The sequence below is a fragment of the Cetorhinus maximus genome, chromosome 4 (genome assembly GCF_964194155.1).
Source record: "Cetorhinus maximus chromosome 4, sCetMax3.hap1.1, whole genome shotgun sequence".
NCBI classification, from domain to species: Eukaryota; Metazoa; Chordata; class Chondrichthyes; order Lamniformes; family Cetorhinidae; genus Cetorhinus; species Cetorhinus maximus.
Genome location: NC_135882.1, coordinates 6,933,221 through 6,954,912, shown reverse-complemented (window position 1 = coordinate 6,954,912; position 21,692 = coordinate 6,933,221). Strand labels below are relative to the sequence as shown.

At 43.0% G+C, this 21,692-nt stretch overlaps 1 protein-coding gene across 3 annotated transcripts in view; it reads right to left on the bottom strand.

The window, feature by feature from the left end:
• Positions 1–7,526: 7,526 nt before the first annotated feature.
• znf407 (zinc finger protein 407) overlaps positions 7,527–21,692 on the bottom strand; it is a 438,369-nt gene continuing 424,203 nt past the window's right edge. For 2 of the 3 annotated variants that reach the window (XM_078539888.1, XM_078539889.1), the window contains exon 9: positions 7,528–10,319. In XM_078539888.1, coding sequence (XP_078396014.1) covers positions 8,932–10,319 — 1,388 coding nt within the window. In that variant the 3' untranslated portion in view covers positions 7,528–8,931. Of the gene's footprint in view, positions 10,320–21,692 lie in introns of all 3 variants that reach the window. The other variant, XM_078539891.1, reaches the window with a different exon arrangement.

Genomic DNA, 21,692 nt, shown 5'->3' with positions numbered 1-21,692 from the left:
TAACCCCTCACTCCCCCAATGGCCTTCATACCCTCCATGCCAATTCAAGCCCCCTACTCACCTCTCCAGCTCCTCATACCCCCAATTCCAACTCACCCAGTATTCATCATGGGCAGTCCACAGGAGCCATATGAAGAAAAAAATAAGCTTATAATAACCCAATATAGCTCTCACTATACAAGACTTGCTGGTGAAAAAAACTCCCATTCATGAAAGCATCAAAGCTTTTAAATCTCAAGTCGTTAATTTCATACAAAAACAAAAATTTCTGTTCATACCCCAATCCTTTCTTAGTCTCTTTAAGCAGTCAATCAAACTGTGACCTCAGAACCCGATTATGAGATCATTCTGGCTTTTGAAACTCAGCCAAGCATTCATAATGAATAGCCCTTAAGGAAATGTCAACAAATCAATCTATTGAAACTGCTTGAACAGATGCTACACCAATTGGCCTGTCAATCAAAGTAGTCCCAAAGAGCTTTTTTTTTAAACAACCATAGTTTAAAGAGTGACGGATTTTAAAAAACTTCAGATTATGACAGTTAAACAGACCTCATCGTTCCTACAAGAGCATTTACACCTACTGTGTCAATTTGTGACTCCTAGACTGCAGGTTAAGGCCATTGCAACAGCCAAAACGGGGTCTGTTTGAATTTAACTAAGTTCAAATGGCCCTACTGAGCTTGGGTTTCCCTCCTGTGCGATTCACATTCAGCACCCTTTCCCCTACCAGTGAAAATGAGGTCTGTCGGAAATGGAGGTGTGACTTCCACGTCTTCCCAACTCCACGAAAATCCAGCCATGGTCTCTGTTTCAATCGTCAACTCTGATAGCGCATTCAACAGATTCAACCTTCTGTGTACAAAATGTCTTAAATTTCTTCCACTTAGCCTTATATTTATATACGATTCCCTCTTTAATAAAGGGAGTACAAAGAGAGAGCTTTAAGTTTCACAATATTGCTGGCTTATCCAGGATGCCAAAGAAGAATAGACAGCACTTTTATTACCATCCAGGCCTTCATCCCCTGACTTTTCCCTAGAGGAATGGGTTTCATTCCTTAAATGTTCACGTGGTCCATGACCTATATCATAGAATAACTTATGACAGTGATAGATTTCCTGGCAGCTACCACAACACTTTTGTTCTAAGGAATTCGAACATTCAACTTTATTCCACCCAGATAGATAAGGACAATTCTTTACGAGAGAGTGGTGAGAATGTAGAACTTGCTACCACAGGGAGTGGCTGTGGTGAATAACATAGACACATTTAAGGGGAACCAAGATAAGTACATGAGGGAGAAAGAAGTAGAGGTAAGGTGGGAGGAGGCTTGTGTGGGGCATAAACACTGGCATAGACCAGTTGGGCCAAATGGCCTGTTTCTGTAAGCTTTATGTAAGATAGCACCCTGGTGATTCTGAAACTTGCCTGAAATGGTCCTCCCAAAATCTCCAAATCTAGCTGCCTCACCATATGGTCCATCAATAGGCCAGGTACAGATGTTTCCAGAGATGCTGCTTGCTCCAATTAACATTGTGTAAAAGCCATGAAGGTGGCTGACACAGGGGGAGAGAGTTGGACACTAGCATAACCAATGTCACCTGCCTCATGTCATCCGAAATGCTCCTCAGTGTATCCATGAAGGTGTGATATTCATCCAGCATCCTTCTTTCTTAAACAGCACGCTTGGGTGTGCAGACCCATCCAGCCACAGTTATCTGCCAAGGCTCTGCTTAATGCCATCACACTCGATTTCCACCTCCGACTGCTCTGGCACCTTCCTGGTGATGGAGTCTCATCAGGACCACATGGAGTTGTTGAGCTGAATAGCATAAATACATTTAAGGGGAAGCGAGATAAACATATGTGGGAGATGGGAATAGAAAGCTAGCTGACAGAATGAGATGATGTGAGGTCAGAAGAGGCTCGTGTGAGTTAACATACAGCAGCTCATCAAGAAATGCAGAGGACGGCCCAGGTCTTCCAGTCTGCAGATGGTCGGAGACCAGACTTACCTCCCTAAGATGCACCACGGGATCCCTTGGAAGTCTCAACACAATAACTCCGTGGGGATTGCCCGGGAAGTGTAAATTTCTGATGGGCTATTCTGCCGCTCTCTGGGACCATCCAAAAAATCTCGGACTCTGTGTTAGAGTCGGAGACTTCAACCAGTTCCGACTTAATTACCTGGATAATTACCCTGGAAACGTTAGATAGAAAATTCCTAGTCTGATTCCTGGGTAAGTATACAACTGACCCCTCAATCACTCACATTAACAGTCCCAACACACTCCCCGACTCCCTGCTGACCTGACCTGATTACCCCAGACCCAATTTGATGAGCCCTCACCACCCGACTCCCCTCCGACCTGACTTGACTAGCCCCTGACCCGATCTGACTAGCCCTCACCACCTGACTACCCCCAGCCTGACCTGACTAGCCCATCGCCTGACTTCCTCGAGCACCACCCCGACTAGTTCCCGACCTGACAGACCATCCCGACCCAACCAGCCCCCAATCCACCTACCCACTCATCCACCTGCCACCCTACCCAACTACCACCCAAACCACCTGCCACCCTACCCAGCTGCTAACCTACCCACCTGCCATCCTGCCCAATTACCATCCTATCCACCTGCCACCCTACCACCTTACCTATTTACCTTACCATCCAGCCACCTCACTTACCCTGCCCCCTTACCCATTTACCTTACCCACCCTACCTTCTTCCATAGCTTTTCAAAGAAGCTTTGGGGCATTTAAACTCTTTACTTACAGAATATGGCAGCTAGTGCCATAAAAATGGGATGTGGTTTCAGAGCGGATTCTCTCCGTTGCTCCCTTTGAGGTTTCCTGCACTGAGTCAGTTTTGGAGGATCCTCCATCAGAAGATTGGCCAGAAAATTGGAGGAAGGCAAGTGTGTATTTTTTTGCCTGATCAGGGTCAAATAGGGGCTCCGACCCTGAACAGAAGATTCGGGCTTTATAGTACCAGATGCAGTAATGTGTGCTGCATCGTATGAAATTGACATTTAATTTTAAAAATTGGAGATTAAAATAAATATTCAACAATGCGGAGAAAATGTGTGTGCTAAGCGGCCTGAACTACTTCATCTGCACATGCACTATCATAAACCAGTAGGGCTGAATGGCCTGTTTCTGAGCTGTAAATTCTATGTATTTCTAGTATCTTTGTCCCACTGAATGTATTTTCTGGGATGGAGAGTGAGAGAAATGGAGATTGAGAGAAAGGGTGAATGAAGGTGTGGACGAGGATAAGGCAAGATTTTTGCAAAGGGCGAATGCCCTTGCCCACTTTTCCTCAGTGGCATTTCTGCTGCAATTCGCCTGGAGAGAAAATGAAGCAATTGAGCAAGCAACAGGAGGTCACCTTTGCAGTATTGAAAGTGTGCAATCAGGTCTTGCCAATGACTCTTTACTTCCAGATTGAAAGATTGTTAAGCTGCAAATTGTCCAGACAAGCCCACAGCTGCCATTGCCTCTCCTACTTCACCGACCTCAACAGTATCTGCAGTGTGTCTCCCCACATGGGGCAAAAGGTGTGGGTGTTGCTGGCAAGGCCAGCATTTGTTGCCCATTCCTAATTGCCCTTGAACTGAGTGGCTTGCTAGGCCATTTCAGAAGGCAGTTAAGAGTCAACCACATTGCTGTGGGTCTAGAGTCACATGTAGACCAGACTGGGTAAGGATGGCAGATTTCCTTCCCTACAGGGCATTAGTGAACCAGATGGGTTTTTACAACAGTTTATGACAGTTTCATGGTCACCATTATTGAGGCTAGCTTTAAAGCCCAGATATCCACCAGCTGCCATGGTAGGATCTGAACACATGTCCCCTGAGCCTCTGGTTTACTAGTCCAGTGACATTACCACTATGCCACCATCTACCCCAAAGCAGGTGCTTTGGACTAGCTTGTCTTGTGAGAGGAGGCAGGAACGTAGCTGGGCAAGAATTAGGCACACAAGTTAATGATGAGCAACAAGCCAAAAAAGGCTAATCGTGGTTAAGTTAGAGAGGATTTCTCACGAATGGCATACTCTGAGAAGAAATTTCTGGAAATGTGAATTTTCATACTTTAAAATTCAGAATTAGCCGGTTTCTCCTTAGCAAACGCAGGCCAGTAGATGTCATAGGGGAAGTGGAACTCCAGGTTTCCGGGTTGGTGTTTACAGAGTCAGAGCTGCTGACTGTATTTTAGTATATGTCCTTAAACCGAACCAGTCTGCTTCTCCACTCCAGATGTCCCTGTTGCTGCTCAAACTCAATATTTAATCCGTTCATGGGATGTGGGCATCGCTGGAAAGGTCAACGTTTATTGCCCATCCCTAATTGCCTTGAGCTTTTAATCACAAATGTAAGGTTCCCAATGCAGACCCAACCCTTTGAGAATTCCACCATGTCCTACTCCTCCCCGCCTCGCTGGAACAAGTTTTCCAGGATTTGCCCATTCTAGCTGCTCTGAATTATCACAGGGATTTTTCCACACTTATCTTTCCAGGGATTCCCCTCTTCTACTTCCCAGCCTGATTTTTCTAGGGCTCCTCCTGCCCCAACCCCCCACTCTGTGACCCAGCTTTTCCAAAGTATTCCCACTCGCTGATCAGACTTTTCAAAAGATGCTGGCTTTTCACATGTGACTGAGGAACAGCGAGATAAGCAAAATGGAAGCTGGGACGCTGTGAGGTGGGTGGGGGGGATGTGTGTGTGTGTGTGTGTGTGGGGGGAGGAACTGTTGGTGGAAGAAAAGGAGAAAGAAGAGGGAGGAAAAGGGAGAGAGAAGGAGAATATGAACAGAAAAAGCAAGGGGCGGGGGTCGAGAGGAAGTAACGTAAACCAGAAAAGGACAGAGAAAACGAAAGAGAGAATCAGAGCTGAAAGAGGAGAAAGGGGCATTCAAGAAAGGAAGAACAAGGAAATCAGGAAAATGAGGGAATGAACCAGGACAGGTGAGAACTGAAATAGAGGGAAACACTAAGAAATGAGGAGTAGGCCACTTGGCTCCTTAAGCCTGCTCTGCCATTCAGTACTGGATGATCTTCTACCTCCCTCAGCTACACCTTCCCGCACTATCCCCATATTCCCTGATTCCCTTAGTACACTATGCAAAAATCTATTGACCTCCATCTTGAATATATTCAACAACGGAGCACCCACAACTCTCTGGGTAGAGAATTCTAAAGATTCACAGCAGTTTGAGTGAAGAAATGTTTCCTCATTTCAGTCCTAAATGGCAGGCTGGTTATTCTGAGATTGTGATCCCCTAGTTCTAGACTCAACAGCCAGGGGGAAACAGCCCTCCTATAATTTATCCTTTCAAGCCCAATAAAGAACTTAATAGGCCTTCAAGGCTTCCTGGTACTGCATATAAGTGGCATCAGTTCTGGCTTCACCTCCCATTGAAGGGGTGTCTCCTTTGAATATGGAAAAGAAGTTCCAGCTCCAAAGATCTCCACAACTGTGGTTGAACCCTACAATCCCATTCTAAGCACTCAACGCATTGGAACGAAAAAAAAAGGTGCAAAATAGAAACAAAGAGACTGAGAATCAAGGAAAGCAGGAGAGAGAGAGAAGAGAAAGGGAAGTGGCGAGGTGTACTGGGGTCATGATCTTTAGTTTGACCAGTGCAATGTCTGGAGAGCTACTTCATTCTATTGTTTTTTGTTTACACTTATTGCCAAGGATGGCAAGTTGCATGAGTGAGCTACAATCAAACTCCAGCATAAAAAGACACTGTTTTGCTTCACAGCTTCAATTGTACGCCAACAACAGTTGGGGTGTCTACCCATGAAGGCACACGTGTGGATTGCATGTGGAATGGGGGATGGTTCAGGGATGAGTGGCGCAGAGTAAACAGATAGAACTTGCAGTTATGTAGCACCTCTCATGACCTCAGGATGTCCCAAAGTGCTTTACGGCCATCAAGGTATTTTTGAAGCGTAGTCACTGTTGTAATGTAGGAAACGCAGCGGTCAGTGTGCACACAGCAAGATCCCACAAGCCGCAATGTGATAATGGCCAGATAATCAGTTTCTGTGATGTTAGGTTGAGGGATAAATAATGAAAGGGACATCTGGTAGAACTCCTGTGCTCTTCTTCAATATAGCACCAAGGGATCTTGTACATTCACCTAAGGGGACGGACGGCGCTTTGATTTAATACCTCATCTGAAAGATGGCACCTCTGACAGTGCAGCAACACACACAGTACCGAAACTGAGAGTGCTAACCTGGATTTTTGTGCTCAAGTCTCTGGCATACAGCCTGAGCACAATCAGCATAAGCTATAAAGGAGTTCGCTCATATAAATAACCCACTTTGAAGGGTCATGGAGAGGTGTAAGTTTACTGCTTAGCTCACTGAACATCTTCTTGAACTGTGGTGGAGCTCTAGGCATTCAAAGCCATGGCGCTGAAAGAAATAGTGACCATCACAAAGTGAGCATCCCTGACTTCAGGGGTCTCCTATCACTGACCCCAAAGAATCCATCTCTCCTGTTTTGCATTCCAGTCAGATAGGGTGTGCAGACCTCAGAGAAAAACTAACTGCGCTTCCCACTATTCCAGCCTCTCTGCTTCCTCCAGGGCTGTTTTTGCTCTTTCAGGCAGTGGCAAGTTGTAGTCACAAAGTTTTCAGATTTTATATGTAAGTATTTATTTCAAATGACCCCCTCCCACCTCTCCAAAGTCATGAAATCTGGTGCATCTAGACACAAGTGCAAGTGTTGCTGTAGAAATATTCAATGTTGGAAGTATACATTCCTCGGATTGGGAAAACTTCTCAGTTCCCATCTTAATCTACATTCTTGATCAAAAAATAAAATCTTATAAAGGTAACCGGGAAACTACTATGCAGTTGTAGTTTTCATTGAATGAAAATTCCAGCAAAGTATGTTTAGATAAAACCATTGCCGATCTTGAGTAAAGCACAAGATTAAGAAACAACTTGAATGCAGTTACATGGCACGGTGATCATCAAGTGGTCACGGTTTCAATTCAAGCAGCAATAATACGCCAATAGCCGAGAACCTGAATTGTTACTTAAAAATAAATTCTCCTGATCTCGTCAGTTTTCCTTCACAGTTGTCCAGGGATCTAAAATTAAGCTGGTGCATCCTACACCACTGAATATGTGACACACAAGAGTCATGGTCACTCTCATGTTTTCCTGCTCCATTGTCAGCACTGGAGTTCAACGAACATAGCAGACCGCTAGAGTCCCAGTCTTGAGAGTATGGGGCCAGCAAGGCAGCTACGCTGGCACATGGAAGATGCAGCTGTTGGGCTTAATATATCGGTCAGTTTATCCCTTTTACTGAGTGATCACTTTCCCACATCATTCCAATTTTTACTCTGCAGTGGATGTAATTAATAATTCTGCGACAGAATGAAAAATCAAGTATGTTAAGTGGACATGCAAAAACAAGTAGATCTCAACATATTAAGTTGTTAAGAATGTATAAAATAATATTTATATGCATTTGACAGATTTAGTAGTGTATTGGCTGCTGCTCCATGTGTAAAACACATCATATAATTAAATTGTTATTCACTAATTGTACATTAAAACAGGGCTTATTTTCATAATTGGTAAACATATGAATCACTTAGAATACTGGGTACCAGCCAAGTACCGATTGCTCTTTTTCAAAAAAAAGTTAAGTCAGTTTTGTTTAATTATTTGTAGGCTTGAAAATGCAAGAGAAATCCATGAATTATACAGCTGTACTTTTCTTTAAACCAGAACAATTTATTGGGACAAGCGGTTAACGAAAAGAAAAACAGAGAAACTTTTTCTTTAAAGCCATGTTAATGATTGTCAAACATAAAATTGTACATTATCATATTATCTTGTGTTTGTTGTACAGTTAAACAGACCACCTGAGCTGAGTAACACTTTTTTTAATCTCAAATTATATCACCTTCTGATATTCCCTCCCATTCCCCAAAAACACAATGCAAAAGAAAACACGCAGCCAGTTCAATGCATTCTTCTGAATTTGTAAGTCTGGGGGAAATCAGCATTTGAACAACAAAAATAAACAGCTAACAACATCTAGCATTTCATGGTGGATGATTATGTGCAACTTGCCTGAATTCATTTTATTTCTCTGTTAACAGAGCCTAAAACAAAATTAAGAAAAATGCACGCAATACAATTACCCCCCTCTCGCTGTCCTCCCATCCCGTTCAAAGTCTTTTGCTATCTGGCTGGGTTTCACTTTGTTTCCTGCTTTTGCCAGGTTTAAAGAAGGTAATTAAAGAAATAAGCGACAATCTACACTTCCAGCTTTGTACTCTTGGCCTAATTCAGATACAGGACCCTCAGTCTTTAGTGCTCAAGTCAGGAAACAACTAGAAATGAAATGTATTGAGTCGCCCAGTCAAATGATTCAAGTCTCAAATCTATTTGCCAGCTATGCTTCTTCTCCCACTTTGTGGTCCCCTACATCCTGCACCACTCCCTGAGACTGAGGCTACCCCCTCTCAAGACTCCTGCTAAGACTGTTTTTGAGCCGATGTCAATGTTCCCCTATCCACTTTTTTACTGACAATTCTGCGCAATGGAAATGGGGGTAAACACCAACATACAACTCCACCATGCCTCCAAAAATCATCTTATAAGTGGATGCATCTATTTAACTCAGAGAGCACAGTTATGAGCAGCAGAATTCTTAAAACTCCTTTGTTCCAGTGAAGTCAATATGATCAGTTGTCTCTCACTTGATTAGATCATGGTTCTACACTCCCATTCATTGCTTCATAACCAATCAGATTCCCAATCACAGATTTACTAGCAGACACATGGAATGCATGCGCCATACTGAGCATGTTATGCTTTGAATAGTGCATCTGATGGAATATCAGCCATGGTGTCTTTCAAAAGAGCTTCCTACCCTCCGAAAGGTGAGTCATGCTTCTTGGATTCCACCAACTTCCATTTCCTGCTCTTCTTTAGCTGACAGCTCAGTCGTAACTACTTCTGACCTGTCCTCAGTGTAACACTCTGCCAAGGCAATCGTTGTCACTGGATGACTGGGCGACGACATGTTCTCACTAATCAGTTCCATCACACTATGTGGATAAACCTCAGTCACTGACCTGGAGTGGTCACCGTTCATCACGCTGTGCGGTACCTCTGTCACAATAACATGAGTTGCTTCTTCGGACAAATGACCCGTGGTCTCTTGAACCATGGCTTGGAGAACTTCCTCCGTGATAATTATCTGTGATATTTCGCCAGAGGAATCTACCAGACGCATCGGACGTCCGTGTGTAGTTATGGTTTGTTCTTCGCCTTCTTGCATTATGATCTGGGAAGCCCCCTCAACCAAGTGTGTGGTTCCTTCCTTAGCCATTATGACCTGAGTGATGCCATCTTTCACAATATGGCCTGTTGCTCTCATATCACACATGGTAAACTGCAGTACCTCTTGCACCATGTCACTGAAAGTGACGTGGGATTCCCCTTCTGCAGTGGTTACAGGCACTGTTTGCTCAATGCTCGACACCATTTCCCCAGCCTCTGTGGCTTCAGTTTGCCTGAGTTCGTGGTCAGTTTCCTCTTTGTGAAATATCTCCATTGTTCCATGCGTTGACTCTTTTGGGGCTGAAATGACCTCCTCGATGGCAGTGCTCACGGAGCAAGACCCCTCTTGGTTAGGCTCACACCCTTCCTGTTCGGCTGACCTTGTCTCTACTGCACCCAATTCCGTGACAGCGCACAGAAGTGCATCCAGTGCCGTGGGCGTCTCTGACGCAGGCACTGTCGACTCCTCTTGCGTCACCACCTCTTCGATGACATGACTGGAATCTGACAGGGTTTCCATGGCAACAGCTGCTCCGGTAACATCCCCATCCTCGGCTGGATTTTCGACCACCACGACCTGGGTGGCACCTGATGTCAGCTGCCTCGCGAGGATTTGCCCTGGTACCATGCCACCCACGTGAGCAGTGCTCCGAGTTGTGGCTATAAGCTGCCCGTCTTCTGTGATGTGCATCACCTGTGCCACCTGAGCCATTTGACCCGCCATTGCCAGAGTCTGAAGAGTTGCTGCTGCAGTGGCTTCAACAGAGGCGTCAATGGAGATATCCTCACCACATCCAACTTGATAGCCCTGAATTATAATCACCTGCCCAATGGACTCCGTTGGTTCCTGCTGTTCAATGCTGCCATTGAGTGCGTCACCCGTGACTTCAGCAGAATCTGCGCTTTGAGGTGTGTTGAATGGGACAGCTGTTTTGACAAACTGTGCTCCTTGGCCCTTAAGTCTACATTCGTATGCCTTAGAGACAATTCCTGAAATTTAAATAAAATAGAAATATCAGTTATGCTTGGAAAAAGTTGAGAAGAAAAAATACTTTATCTAATACTGATCTGAGTAACTATCATCACTATGATTAACATTGTTTCTTTGATGTAGATATTGACAAAATATCATAAAATGCTGTCCCAGAAGTGACTTTCTATCTGCCAGAAATGCACAACAATGTGGAATTTGAAGACCTGTTTTTACTTTATTATTACAAAGCTTAGTTGGCGTAGAAGAACGGATATATAACCTTTTAACTTAGCTGTGGCTCAGTCGGTAACACCCTCACCTCTTGGCTAGATGATTGTGGGTTCAAGTCCCACTCCAGCCACTTGAGCACATAATTAGGCTGACAGTCCCAGTGCAGTACTGAAGGAATCCTGCACTGTCAGAGGTGTTGCCTTTCAGATGAGACATCAAGTCAAGGCCCTGTCTGCCCTCTCAGGTGGACATAAATGATCCGATGGTGCTATTTTGAAGAAGAACAGGGGAGTTCTCCCTGGTGTCCTGGCCAATATATCAATCAACATCACAGATTATCTGGTCATTAACACATTGCTTCTTGTGGGAGCTTGCTGTGCACAAATAGGGTGTCGCGTTCCCTACATTACAACAGTGACCTCACTTCCAGAAAACACTTCATTGCCTGCAAAGTACTTTGGGACTCGTGAGGTCGAGAAAGGAGTTATAATAAGTGCAAGTTTTTCCTTTACCTGCAGTAGGATTTCTGGAATGAAATGACAGTGTGCTTTGAAGTAAATGTTTCCCATATTTTTGAACTAATTGCCAAAGGGTGTTCTTCAACTTTGAGCGTCATAGGGTGGAGATGGCCACTTTTAGGTAGGGAGGCGGCAATGTGACAGAACGTTTGCCCAAACCGGGAAAACTAAAACAGGAGAGGTCTGAAGCCGAAGGCTTAAGCCCGGAGGCCAGACACAAACTGTGCCTCCGGCCTCATTACAATTAATTCAGCGACCTGCTGGTGGCTTGTCACCCTTATACAAGCAGTTCATCCATTTGAGGAAAAGAAAATGTCAGATAGCTTCCCTTGTTACTGCAGCCCAAAGATTAAGTCTGGGGGAGGTGGGGGCAAGGAGACAATTTTCTTTTTTACTCTTTCATGGGATGTTGGCATCGCTGGAAGGCCAACATTTGTTGCCCAACCCTGATTACGCTAGAATTCAGTGTCTTGCGAGGTCATTTCAGAGGGCAGTTAAGAGTCAACCACATTGCTGTGGGTCTGGAGTCACATGTGCACCAGACCAGGTAAGGACGGCAGATCTCCTTCCCTAAAGAATATTAGAGAACCAGGTGGGCTTTTACGACAATTGATGATAGTCTCATGGTCACCATTATTGAGAAACAACTTTATATTGCAGATTTTATTAACTGAATTCAAATTCTATCGGCTGCCATTGTGGGATTTAAACCCATGCCCCCAGAGCATGAGCCTGGGCCTCTGGATTACTAGTGCAGCGACATTACCACTATGCCACCATCTCCCCATGTAGTGTGGGTACACCCACAGTGCTGTTAGGGAGGATTTTCCAGGATTTTGACCCAGCGACAGTGAAGGACACTATGTAGACAGACAGTGATTGGGACACAATGTAGGTGGGCAGCACTTCTAATCCTCTTAGCAGAGGCCCTTAAACAATTCAGGAAACCTTGATCAAAATCTCCCTCTGGCCTGTCCTAAATGACCCACAGCCCTGAGAACATTCTACTACATTAAAGCTGCCATATAAATGCAAGTAGTTGTTGTTGTGGATACTCCAACCTGTTGGTTATTACCCAAAATCTTACCTGGCTTCTGCTGTGGTCTCATCATTTTTACAAAAAATGCATCTAATGTCTTCTCAAGGAACTGTAATGAGTCAGTCTCACTGCCACCCTGGAGACATTCAACGGCCCTCCTGAGAAACACATCCAACCTTACACCTGGCTTTCACAATGTAAATGGTTGCTTCCTTGTCCAACTGCCAACTCAAATAATATATCCACTTGCACCATTTATGTCAATGCCCTTAATGACTTTAAAGGCATGAGATCCCCCCCAGGGAATGCAAATACAAGGTACAAAACCCATCTCCATAATTCAATGCACTTAGTCTGGAGATCATTCTCATTGCTCTTCCCTGTATATTTGGGAAGCTTTTTAAAAAAAATTCTTGGCCTCAATTTAGAAAATATTTCACAATCAATCTCAAATAGTTGCACTTGGTACTAACAAAAAATTCTTTTCAAATTGGCATAATAATTCCAAACCTATTTTCAGACAGATAATGTTACCTAATCAGGAAAAATTGATTCAGGTTGGGGCTGTTTTCTCCAGAGAAGGTTGAAGCGGTGGGGTGGGGGAGAGGGGTAACCGGACAAAGGGCTTGAAGTTTATGAAAGGGTTTGATAGGGTGGGCATAGAGAAAATGTTTCCACCTGTGGGGGTGATCAAAACTTTTCCATAAATATAAGATAGCTGCTAAATCCAATAGGGAATTCAGGAGAAACCTGTTTACCTAGAGAGTGGTGAGAACATGAAATTCGCTACCACATGGAAGTGGTTAGGTGAATAGGAACATAGAAACAGGAGTCAGCCATTTAGCCCCTCAAACCTGTTCCACCATTCAATGAGGTCATCGTTGCTCTGGTTCCTTAATCCATAACCTTTTAGGTTAACAAAATCAATCTTAGATTAAAATTACCAATTCATCCAACATCGATTGCCATTTGCAGGGGTGAGTTCCAAACATCTACCCCCCTTTTGTGCGTCTAAGTGTTTCCTAATTTCAGTCTGGAAATGTCTGGCTCTTAATTTTTGTCCCTTGGTGCTAGAGTCTCCAACTGACAGAAATAGTTTCCCTCTATTGACCCTATCAGGTTCCCTTAATATCTAAAAAACTTTGATCAAATCGCCCCTTAACCTTCTAAATTCCAGGTTATATAACTCTAGTTTGTGTAATCTCTCCTTGTAATTTGACTTTAGGAATCCAGATATCTTACTGATAACCCTAATCTGCGAGCTCTCCAAAGCCAAAATATCCTTCCTGAGGTGTGGTACCCAGAATTGCTCACAGTACTCCAGGTGTGGTCTAACCAGGACTTGGCATAGCTGTAGCATGACATATATGTCCTTGTATTCTAATCCGCTAGATATAAAGGCCAGCATTTCATTAACATTTTTGATTATTTTCTGTACCTATTCATGAAATTTTAATGATCCATGTACATGGACCTCAAAGTCTATTGAACCTCCACTGTTTCTAGCTTTTTCACCATTTAGAAAGTACTTCAAATCTATCTTTCTTAGGTCCAAAGTGATTTGTTTACAGTGAAAACCATTTGCCAAAGTTTTGCCCATTAACTGAATCTATTTTCATCTCTTTGTAATGTTATGCTTCAATCTACACTGCTTACACCAACATTGCTGCATTTAAGGGGAAGTGCTGATAGGGTTAGAAGAGGGGTGGGGTTGGCTAGTATGGAGCATAAACACCAGCAAGGCTGAATGGCCCATTTCTGTGCTGTACATTTTATGTCCCTGAATTACTAAAGTTGGAAGCAGTTGGGCTAAGCTAAGTGGTTCTGGAAGATTAAATAAAAAGGAATTCACCCTCCTGAAGCAACAACTTTAAAGTTGGAATAAAGAGACTGCAACTTTAGGAATGATGGGTGTGGAGAACTTTGAGGTGTTCTAGGAAAGGTCATTGGTATGTGTCTGTTAGAATTGTTCTCAATTAATTGGGCCATATTGCATCATTACCTACACACGGTCTATCTGTAAAGTGCATGGCTCATTGCCCACGGTGTTCACATCATACCAGGGCTCGCAGTTGGAAATCAATGGGAGGTCACAAGTGATTGGTAAACCTACTTCCCAGCGCACCAATACAAACATACATCTTTTCAAATGGGAAAGGAAAGGCAAATAAGGGGATAACCATTTCTTTCAATGCCAACTTGAAAAAGTTAAAAGCTTGCATTGCTTCTTCAATCATTTCAAAACCTCTCAGGAATCAATGGGACTTGGGCCATTGCTCTCCCTTGCCAAACTGGCCGAAGGTCACACAAAAAAAACATTGTTCATGGGATGGAATTCTTGACATCAATATTGTTGACTCCCAACACCATTGGCCCTTGATTTTCTTTCTCTTCTCCTGAAGAAATCACGACAGCTGGGCGACAGTTCCATGGGTAAAGTCAATCCAGTGGCACCATGTTCGAATGATCAGACCACAGATCAAACAAAGACCTTACCGATACAAATGGCTTATTTCCACTCCATTTTGCATCATCTACAAAAAGCCATTGGAGCAGCAGTACAGTTTAAAAAGAAAACAAATAACCAAGAACAACTTGCATTTATATAGCACCTTGAATGTAGTAAAACATTCCAAGGCACCTGACTGGAGGGTGGTCAAACAAAATTTGATGCTGAGCCACATTAGGAGATATTAGAAGTGACCATAAGCTTGGTCAAAAAGGTAGGTTTTAGGGAGTGATTTGAAGGAGGAGGAAGGGGTAGAGAGGTGGAGAGGTTTAGGGAAAGAATTCCAGAGCTTAGGGACCTGGCAACTGAAGGCACAGCCGCGAAAGAAAATTGGGATTGTGCAAGAGGGCAAAATCGAAGGAGGGCCATAGAGCTGGAGAATGTTACAAGAGAGGGAAGGGCAAGGCCATGGACAGATTGGGAAACAAATGTGAGAACCTTAAAATTGAGGCACTGCTTGACTGGCACTCACGGTGGGTATTAAGCTAAAACATGGCAGGTTACATTGGGGGGCTTTTCAGTAGAGAGTCAGACCAGAAATTGAAAAGAGCTATTTTGTTAGTGTGTGGACTCTTTGGTTTAGAGTTTTCCTGGGGGGGTGGGGGAGGTGGCAACTGATTCTATTGATCATCTGCAGTGACTTCAGCACTAACGTTTTTCCTCGTGGAGGTTGCGGGGCAGGGGAGGGGGAGGAGTCAGGGTTTCTATCGATCTTCTGGCAAGAGAATGCCTGCAGAAATTCTATCCTAATTGTCTGGGAGAGAAGTTTTGTAAGACTACCCGCAGTGTCTCAGTTGGTTAAGGGAGTGAGCAATTGAGCCATGCCAAGGTGGTCCCAGATGTCATCGTTTATGCTGATTTGGTTGTTAACAGTCTAATGGCACTACCATTAAGCGAAGTGCCCCTAGGTGAGGGAGGGGAAGTTCAGCCAGGCTGACTCTCATCACTATCCAGTGATTCCTGCTGCTGTTGTAAAGTAAGAAACATGACAAGCCAATTTGTGCGCTGTAAGCTCCCACATGCAGCAATGTAATAATGGCCAGAAAATCTGTTTCAGCGATATTGGTTGAGGGATAAATATTGACCAGGACTACAGGGAACACTCCCCATTTCTCCCGAAAATAATGCCGTGGGACCTTGCATCCGAGAGGACAGGCGGGACGGTAGTTTAACATCTCAGTGGAAAGACAGCACCTCTGACAGTGTAACACTCCTTGACTGGGGAGCACCAGGAGTGTCAGCCTGGATTTTACACTCAAGTCTCTGGAACGATACTTGAATCTACAAACTTCTGAGAGTGCTGCCCAATGAATCACTGAAGAATGTGGACATCACGTGAAGATAGGATCCAGTGACCCCGTTGGCCAAGCTCGAATCAACATTTAACGTCAAGGCTCGCGCACAAAGAATGCTCACTTGGGCTGGAGAGTGGCCATTCTCATGGAACTGAATTCTGACAAAGAGTCAACACCTTTGGCAGAGGGAGGGATTGGCAGAGGAAGGAGGAAAAATAGAATTTTCTCATCTTAACTGGCATTTATTTTTGTGATTTTGCTCGGGTGGGGGATTGGGGAGGTGCCGTAGGGCAGGGGAATGGGGGTGAGAAAGAGGGTGTGTCTTGTAAGTTTCACTCAGTTTTATAGTTTTAGTTTGTGTTTGTATGGGGATATGGTGGTGTAGTAGTAATGTTGCTGGACTAGTAATACAGAGACCCAGGCTAATGCTCTGGGCGCATGGGCTCAAATCACAGAATCTTTAGAGTGTGGAAAGAGGCCATTCAGCCCATCGAGTCTGCACTGGCTCTCTAAAAGAGCATTCCACCTAGTCCCACTCTCCTGCCTTATCCCCGTAACCTTACATTTTATTTATTTTCAGGTAGCAATTCAATTCCCTTTTGAATACCTCGATCGAATCTGCCTCCACCACCCTTTCAGGAAGTTTGTTCCAGATTCCAACCATCCTCTGGGTGAAAAATGTTTTCTTCACATCACATTTACTCCTTTTGCCTATTATTTTGAATCTGTGCCCTCTACGTCTTGATGTTCTCTTGAGTGGAAACAGTTTCTCACTATTTACCCTGTCCATACCCCTCAGGATCTTGAATACCTCTATCAAGTCTCCTCTCAGCCTTCTTTTCTCCAAGGAAAACAGTCCCAATCTCTCCAATCTGTCCTCATGGCTACAGTTTGTTATCCCTGGAGTCATTCTTGTGAATTTCCTTTGTGCTCCCTCCAATGCCTTCACATCCTTCCTCTAGTATGGCATCCAAAACTGGACGCAGTACTCCAGATGAGGCCTAACTAGTGTCTTATACAAGTTCAACATGACCTCCTTACTCTTGTACTCAATGCCCCTATTAATAAAGCCTAAGATACTATATGCTTTATTAACTGCTCTTGCAACATGCGCTGCCATCTTCAATGACCTATGTACATATACACCAAATTCCCTCTGTTCCTGCACCTCTCCCTTTATTTTATACTGTCTCACCATATTCTACCTGCCAAAATGGATCACCTCACACTTCTCTGCATTGTACTTCATCTGCCAATTGTCTGCTGGTGGAATTTGAATTCAGTTAATAAATCTGGCAGTGAAAACTAGTCTCACTAACGGTGACCATGAAATTATCATCAATTGTCATAAAAACCCATCTGGTTCATTAATGCCCTTCAGGGAAGGAAATCTGCCATCCTTACCTGGTCTGGCCCACATGCGACTCTAGACCCACAGCAATGTGGTTGACTCTTAACTGCCCTCAGAAATAGCCTCGCAAGCCATTCAGTTCAAGGGCAATTAGGGATGGTCAACAGCGATGCCCACATCCCATGAAAGAAGAAAGAAAAAAATTTGAAAGATAGAAGGGAATTGTTGATGACCGGATCTAAGGAGTCACTGATTGGCAAATAATGTGGCTATTTGGAGGTTGCAAATGACAAAAGGAATTTTTTTTGTTCTTGAGCTGCACTCTGAAAGTTAATCTTTCATGATGTATTATGCGACCTTACATCTTGCCATTCAAATATTGTGAATAACTATTCAAAGTAATAGCTTACAGTTAAAATTCTCATAACCCATAACACATGTTCACTATGTGTCGTTTAAAAGTCTGTACATCTCCATTCAACACACCACAATTTAATGTAAAGTCCCTAGGGTGTGGAAATATCTGGTGAATCCCTTTCACTGCTAGATAATTACGGCACCCAACCTGCTGACTTAATCTATTCTGAATCCAGAGGTGGGCTAAATCACTTCCCTGACCATTAAACAAAGATGTTCGTGTAAATACTACCGTCACTAAGGGGGTGATGAAGCTTAACTGCACCGGGATCTTAACCTTTGCACTGCACATGACTCGAGCTTTTCTATCTCAGTTCATAAATGTGATTGCAGGTCCATCTTTGGATTCTGCAATTTAATAACTTGGAGTGCTGTCAGTACTGCTTTGAAAAATGGCTCCTATAAAATGTAATGACCTCAATCAGATTGCAAAGATTCACCCACTGAAGATTCTTTCATTTCAACCTAAATGAATTAATGTTAAGCTATGCAAAAGTTCAAGTGGCATTACAACTAATGTAACTCGGTAGTGCAACTGCAATTGAAAAAAGTATTTTTGGCCTGTGATAAGCTGGAATTATACAATAACATGATCAAGATTTATTCTTGGTGAAGTGCAATTCAACTGAACCAGTGTAGGGGCTTGACACATTATGACGAGAACACACTCAAGGGTAGGGGTTACTCGACAATGGGGTGTTTAAGCAATGGGATATTACAAGTGTTTTATCAGTCATTTATGATCTGAATATTTACCGCTGCCAATGGATATATACTTGAAAAGAAAACATGCAGACCTGTAGGGAAGGAACAGGAGAGTGGGGCTAATTGGATAGCTCTTTCAAGGGGCCGACGCTGCCATGATGGGCTGAATAGCCTCCTTCTGTGCTGTTTGGCTCTACAACACAGAACCGCATTATTGGAATGGGCAAGACTCTTTCTGCACTAGCTCAGGGGGATAAACACTGCTACATTTTCCTCCGAAACTAATTTCTGAACCCCTGCACCAAGGGAAAAGGGGTCCCTGGGAGTGAGGAACCATTGCACACACACAGCAGTGAATTCAATCTACAAACACAGTAAATCGAAATTACCACAAAAATCCCTATTGTATATGGCTGACAATTCTCCTGTACATCCCTACAGACCCCAACATTCTAACTACCAGCAAAGCATGGTCATGTTAGGTTAATACCTGGTACTCATGTGGAACAAAATTCCTTATTCCATTCCACTTGGAAACTCTTGGGGGCTAACGTCACAAGATAGAAGTTATAGTGGGTACAGTGGTTAATTTCCAGTTTGGGTAGCAAGTTTCATTGTTTAACTTTGCAATAAATTAGTTGGAACTTTTGCGAGGCATTTCCCCCCCCTCAACCTGCCCCAAACCCCTGTTCTTTCCTCTCTATTTCCACCACAACCCCCAAAGGATTTATGAAACAAAATAACACATTTAAAGCACTTTTGACTTTTTTTTTGATTTTTAAATGACAAATGCAGCCTGCAGAAGGAAGTTTCGCCATAGCGACAGTAATAAGAAATCATTTGCACTACCATCCTCAATATGGCATTTTCAGTGTACTACATTGAATCATAGAGGAGGAGGTCGTTCAATCCATCGTGCCCGGACTAGCTCTCAGGAAAGAGCTAACCCACTGGGATCACTCCCCTGCGCTCCCCATCGCCGTGCAACATTTTCCCTTTTAAGTGGAGATCCAATTCCCTTTTGCAATTTGCTATTGAATCTGCTGCCACTGCCCTTTCAGGTAGCGCATTCCAGATCACAACGTCTGGCTGTGTGTGTGAGAAAAAAATTCTCCTCATTTTTCCTCAGGCTTTTTATACCAATTATTTTAAATCTGTGTCCTCTGGTTCCTGACCCTCCTGCCAGCGGAAACAGTTTCTCGTTATCTATTCTATTAAAGCCCCATATAATTTTGAGGCCATATGATCTAAGTGGTTTGACCACAGAACTTAATAGTCAGCTGAGTGTGTAGAACAATCAATGTTCCAGAAAATGATGTATTTATCAACTCTGAGACTCCAGTGGTCACTGGCGTATGACATTGTAAGACGCCAGGTTTGTGTCATTCACCGGCAGTCCAGTAAAACACATCGAGGCTACTTCAACAACTTCATCTCATCTGTGTCAGGCAATTTGTTGAAAGCTTAGCTTAGGCGCAAGAAACTTGTAATAAAAATTCATGGAGTTTGCTGAAGAAACAAGACTGCTGGCAGATGAAAGGTCACTCTGCATCTGTGCTGGAGGTCAAGGGGCTGATTCTAATTCTAACCCGACGTTCTACATTTCACGTATCACCTCAGCAGATAAAATTTGTGCTGACGCAACTCATCTCATCCAGCATCATTTTTTTTTAAAATTGTGTTTAGAAGCGTCCCGAGTATCAATGTAAAACTTGTAGCGTGATTCCTTTAGCTGGTTTTCATATGCCTCACAGAACGCTCAACCTCAGCAAAATCTGTAATGTGGCATTGACCCTCAGAAAACTAAGTGTCCTCTGCCGGGTGTAGAATATGAACAAGCGCACTGCAAACTTAAAAAAGATCATACAGAACATGACTGAACAAAAATAAAAAGAAGAGAATATCATGGCAAGTGCTCACTATTAATACAGTAGGAGCAGTGCGAAATTGGCCATTCCTAATCTTAGAAATTGCAGCTAACCTAGCTGGCTAATGCCTGCTGAAAGTTACAGAAATGACTGAATGTTTGAAGACAGAGACAAGTTATGGCACCTTCTAGGTCTTGGTCATTTGCCCAGAGAAAGGTAGCAACAGACGGCAAGCGACTATCCATTGGTTTGGAAAAGAAAATAAATGCAAATATTTTCAGGAGAACTATGAAAGTTGCTCTTTTAGAAGACTCCAGCAACACTATCTAGACCATATTTCCATTCTCAGGGCATATATCTGAAGACATACTAGAACAGGGGTCAGCAACCAGGAGCCACAGGCAGCTCTTTAGCATTTCATTTGCGGCTCCCAGTCTTTTCCAGTTGGGTTGCATTGGCATGAAAAAGCCTACAAAAAAATAAGTCAAGAAAAGTGAGAACCGTTTTTTTTATTGTGGGAATGGGAAGCTAATCATTAAGCTGCACCTTACGGTTTTAAATGATTATTTTAACGAAAAAAATAAATGTGTTTGAAAGAAACCTGTTCAAGTTTCGTGGTTACAGATAATGCCTTAAATCTGAGGGACAGGTTTTATGGTTGCGACCATTATTGTTTCTAATATAGCTGAGATGATAAGTTATTGTGAATGTGCTCTTAGAAGCTATTTTCTTATCACAAGAATCAATAGCTGAAAAAAATCATCTCAAGTTAAAGTTTGTTTTAAAGTTGACTTTACTGATAAATGTGATAATTCAAAGTTAAGTCTATTTTAATTTTGATTTTTCTTTCTATTGATACGTAAACTCAATACATGTATTTTTATAGATGCAAATTATGCATTCTACCAGATACACTCAGCAACTTGCCAAGCATTTGGTTTAGAATTGCTGAATTTTCATCTTGGCACCTCCCAATAGTTGGTATTTTTGGTAACTTTTTTCAAAAGGCTCTTCAGGTTTAAAAAAAAGACCTTAAATGATGACCAAAGTGACTAAAACAAAAGCAAAACATTTTTCGATCTTATCAGGTTGCAAACAGTCTTTAGTCCACTTCAATTGGAATGTCACCGCTGCATTAGATGGTTATTAATTAGAAGGGCTGCAATGTCCATCTGTAGCAACAATGTTTAACTATTTACTGACAAAGATAAAACAATCTCAGAAGTTAGTGCAGTTGGAAATGTTTGCCTGAAGGTCATTAATGCAATAAGAGGTACTATAAACATGTACCTTCTTTCCTGTGCAATGCCATTAACTGAATCATTAGTGTTCTGAACAACAGTGTTTAGAGCACTCCCAATCCATTTCTGTACTTCTTTAGGAATAATTAAAACTAAAGAGGACAAAGTGAAAATCAAGGTCCAAAAGGAACATGGTAAACCTTGTTGTGTAATTTT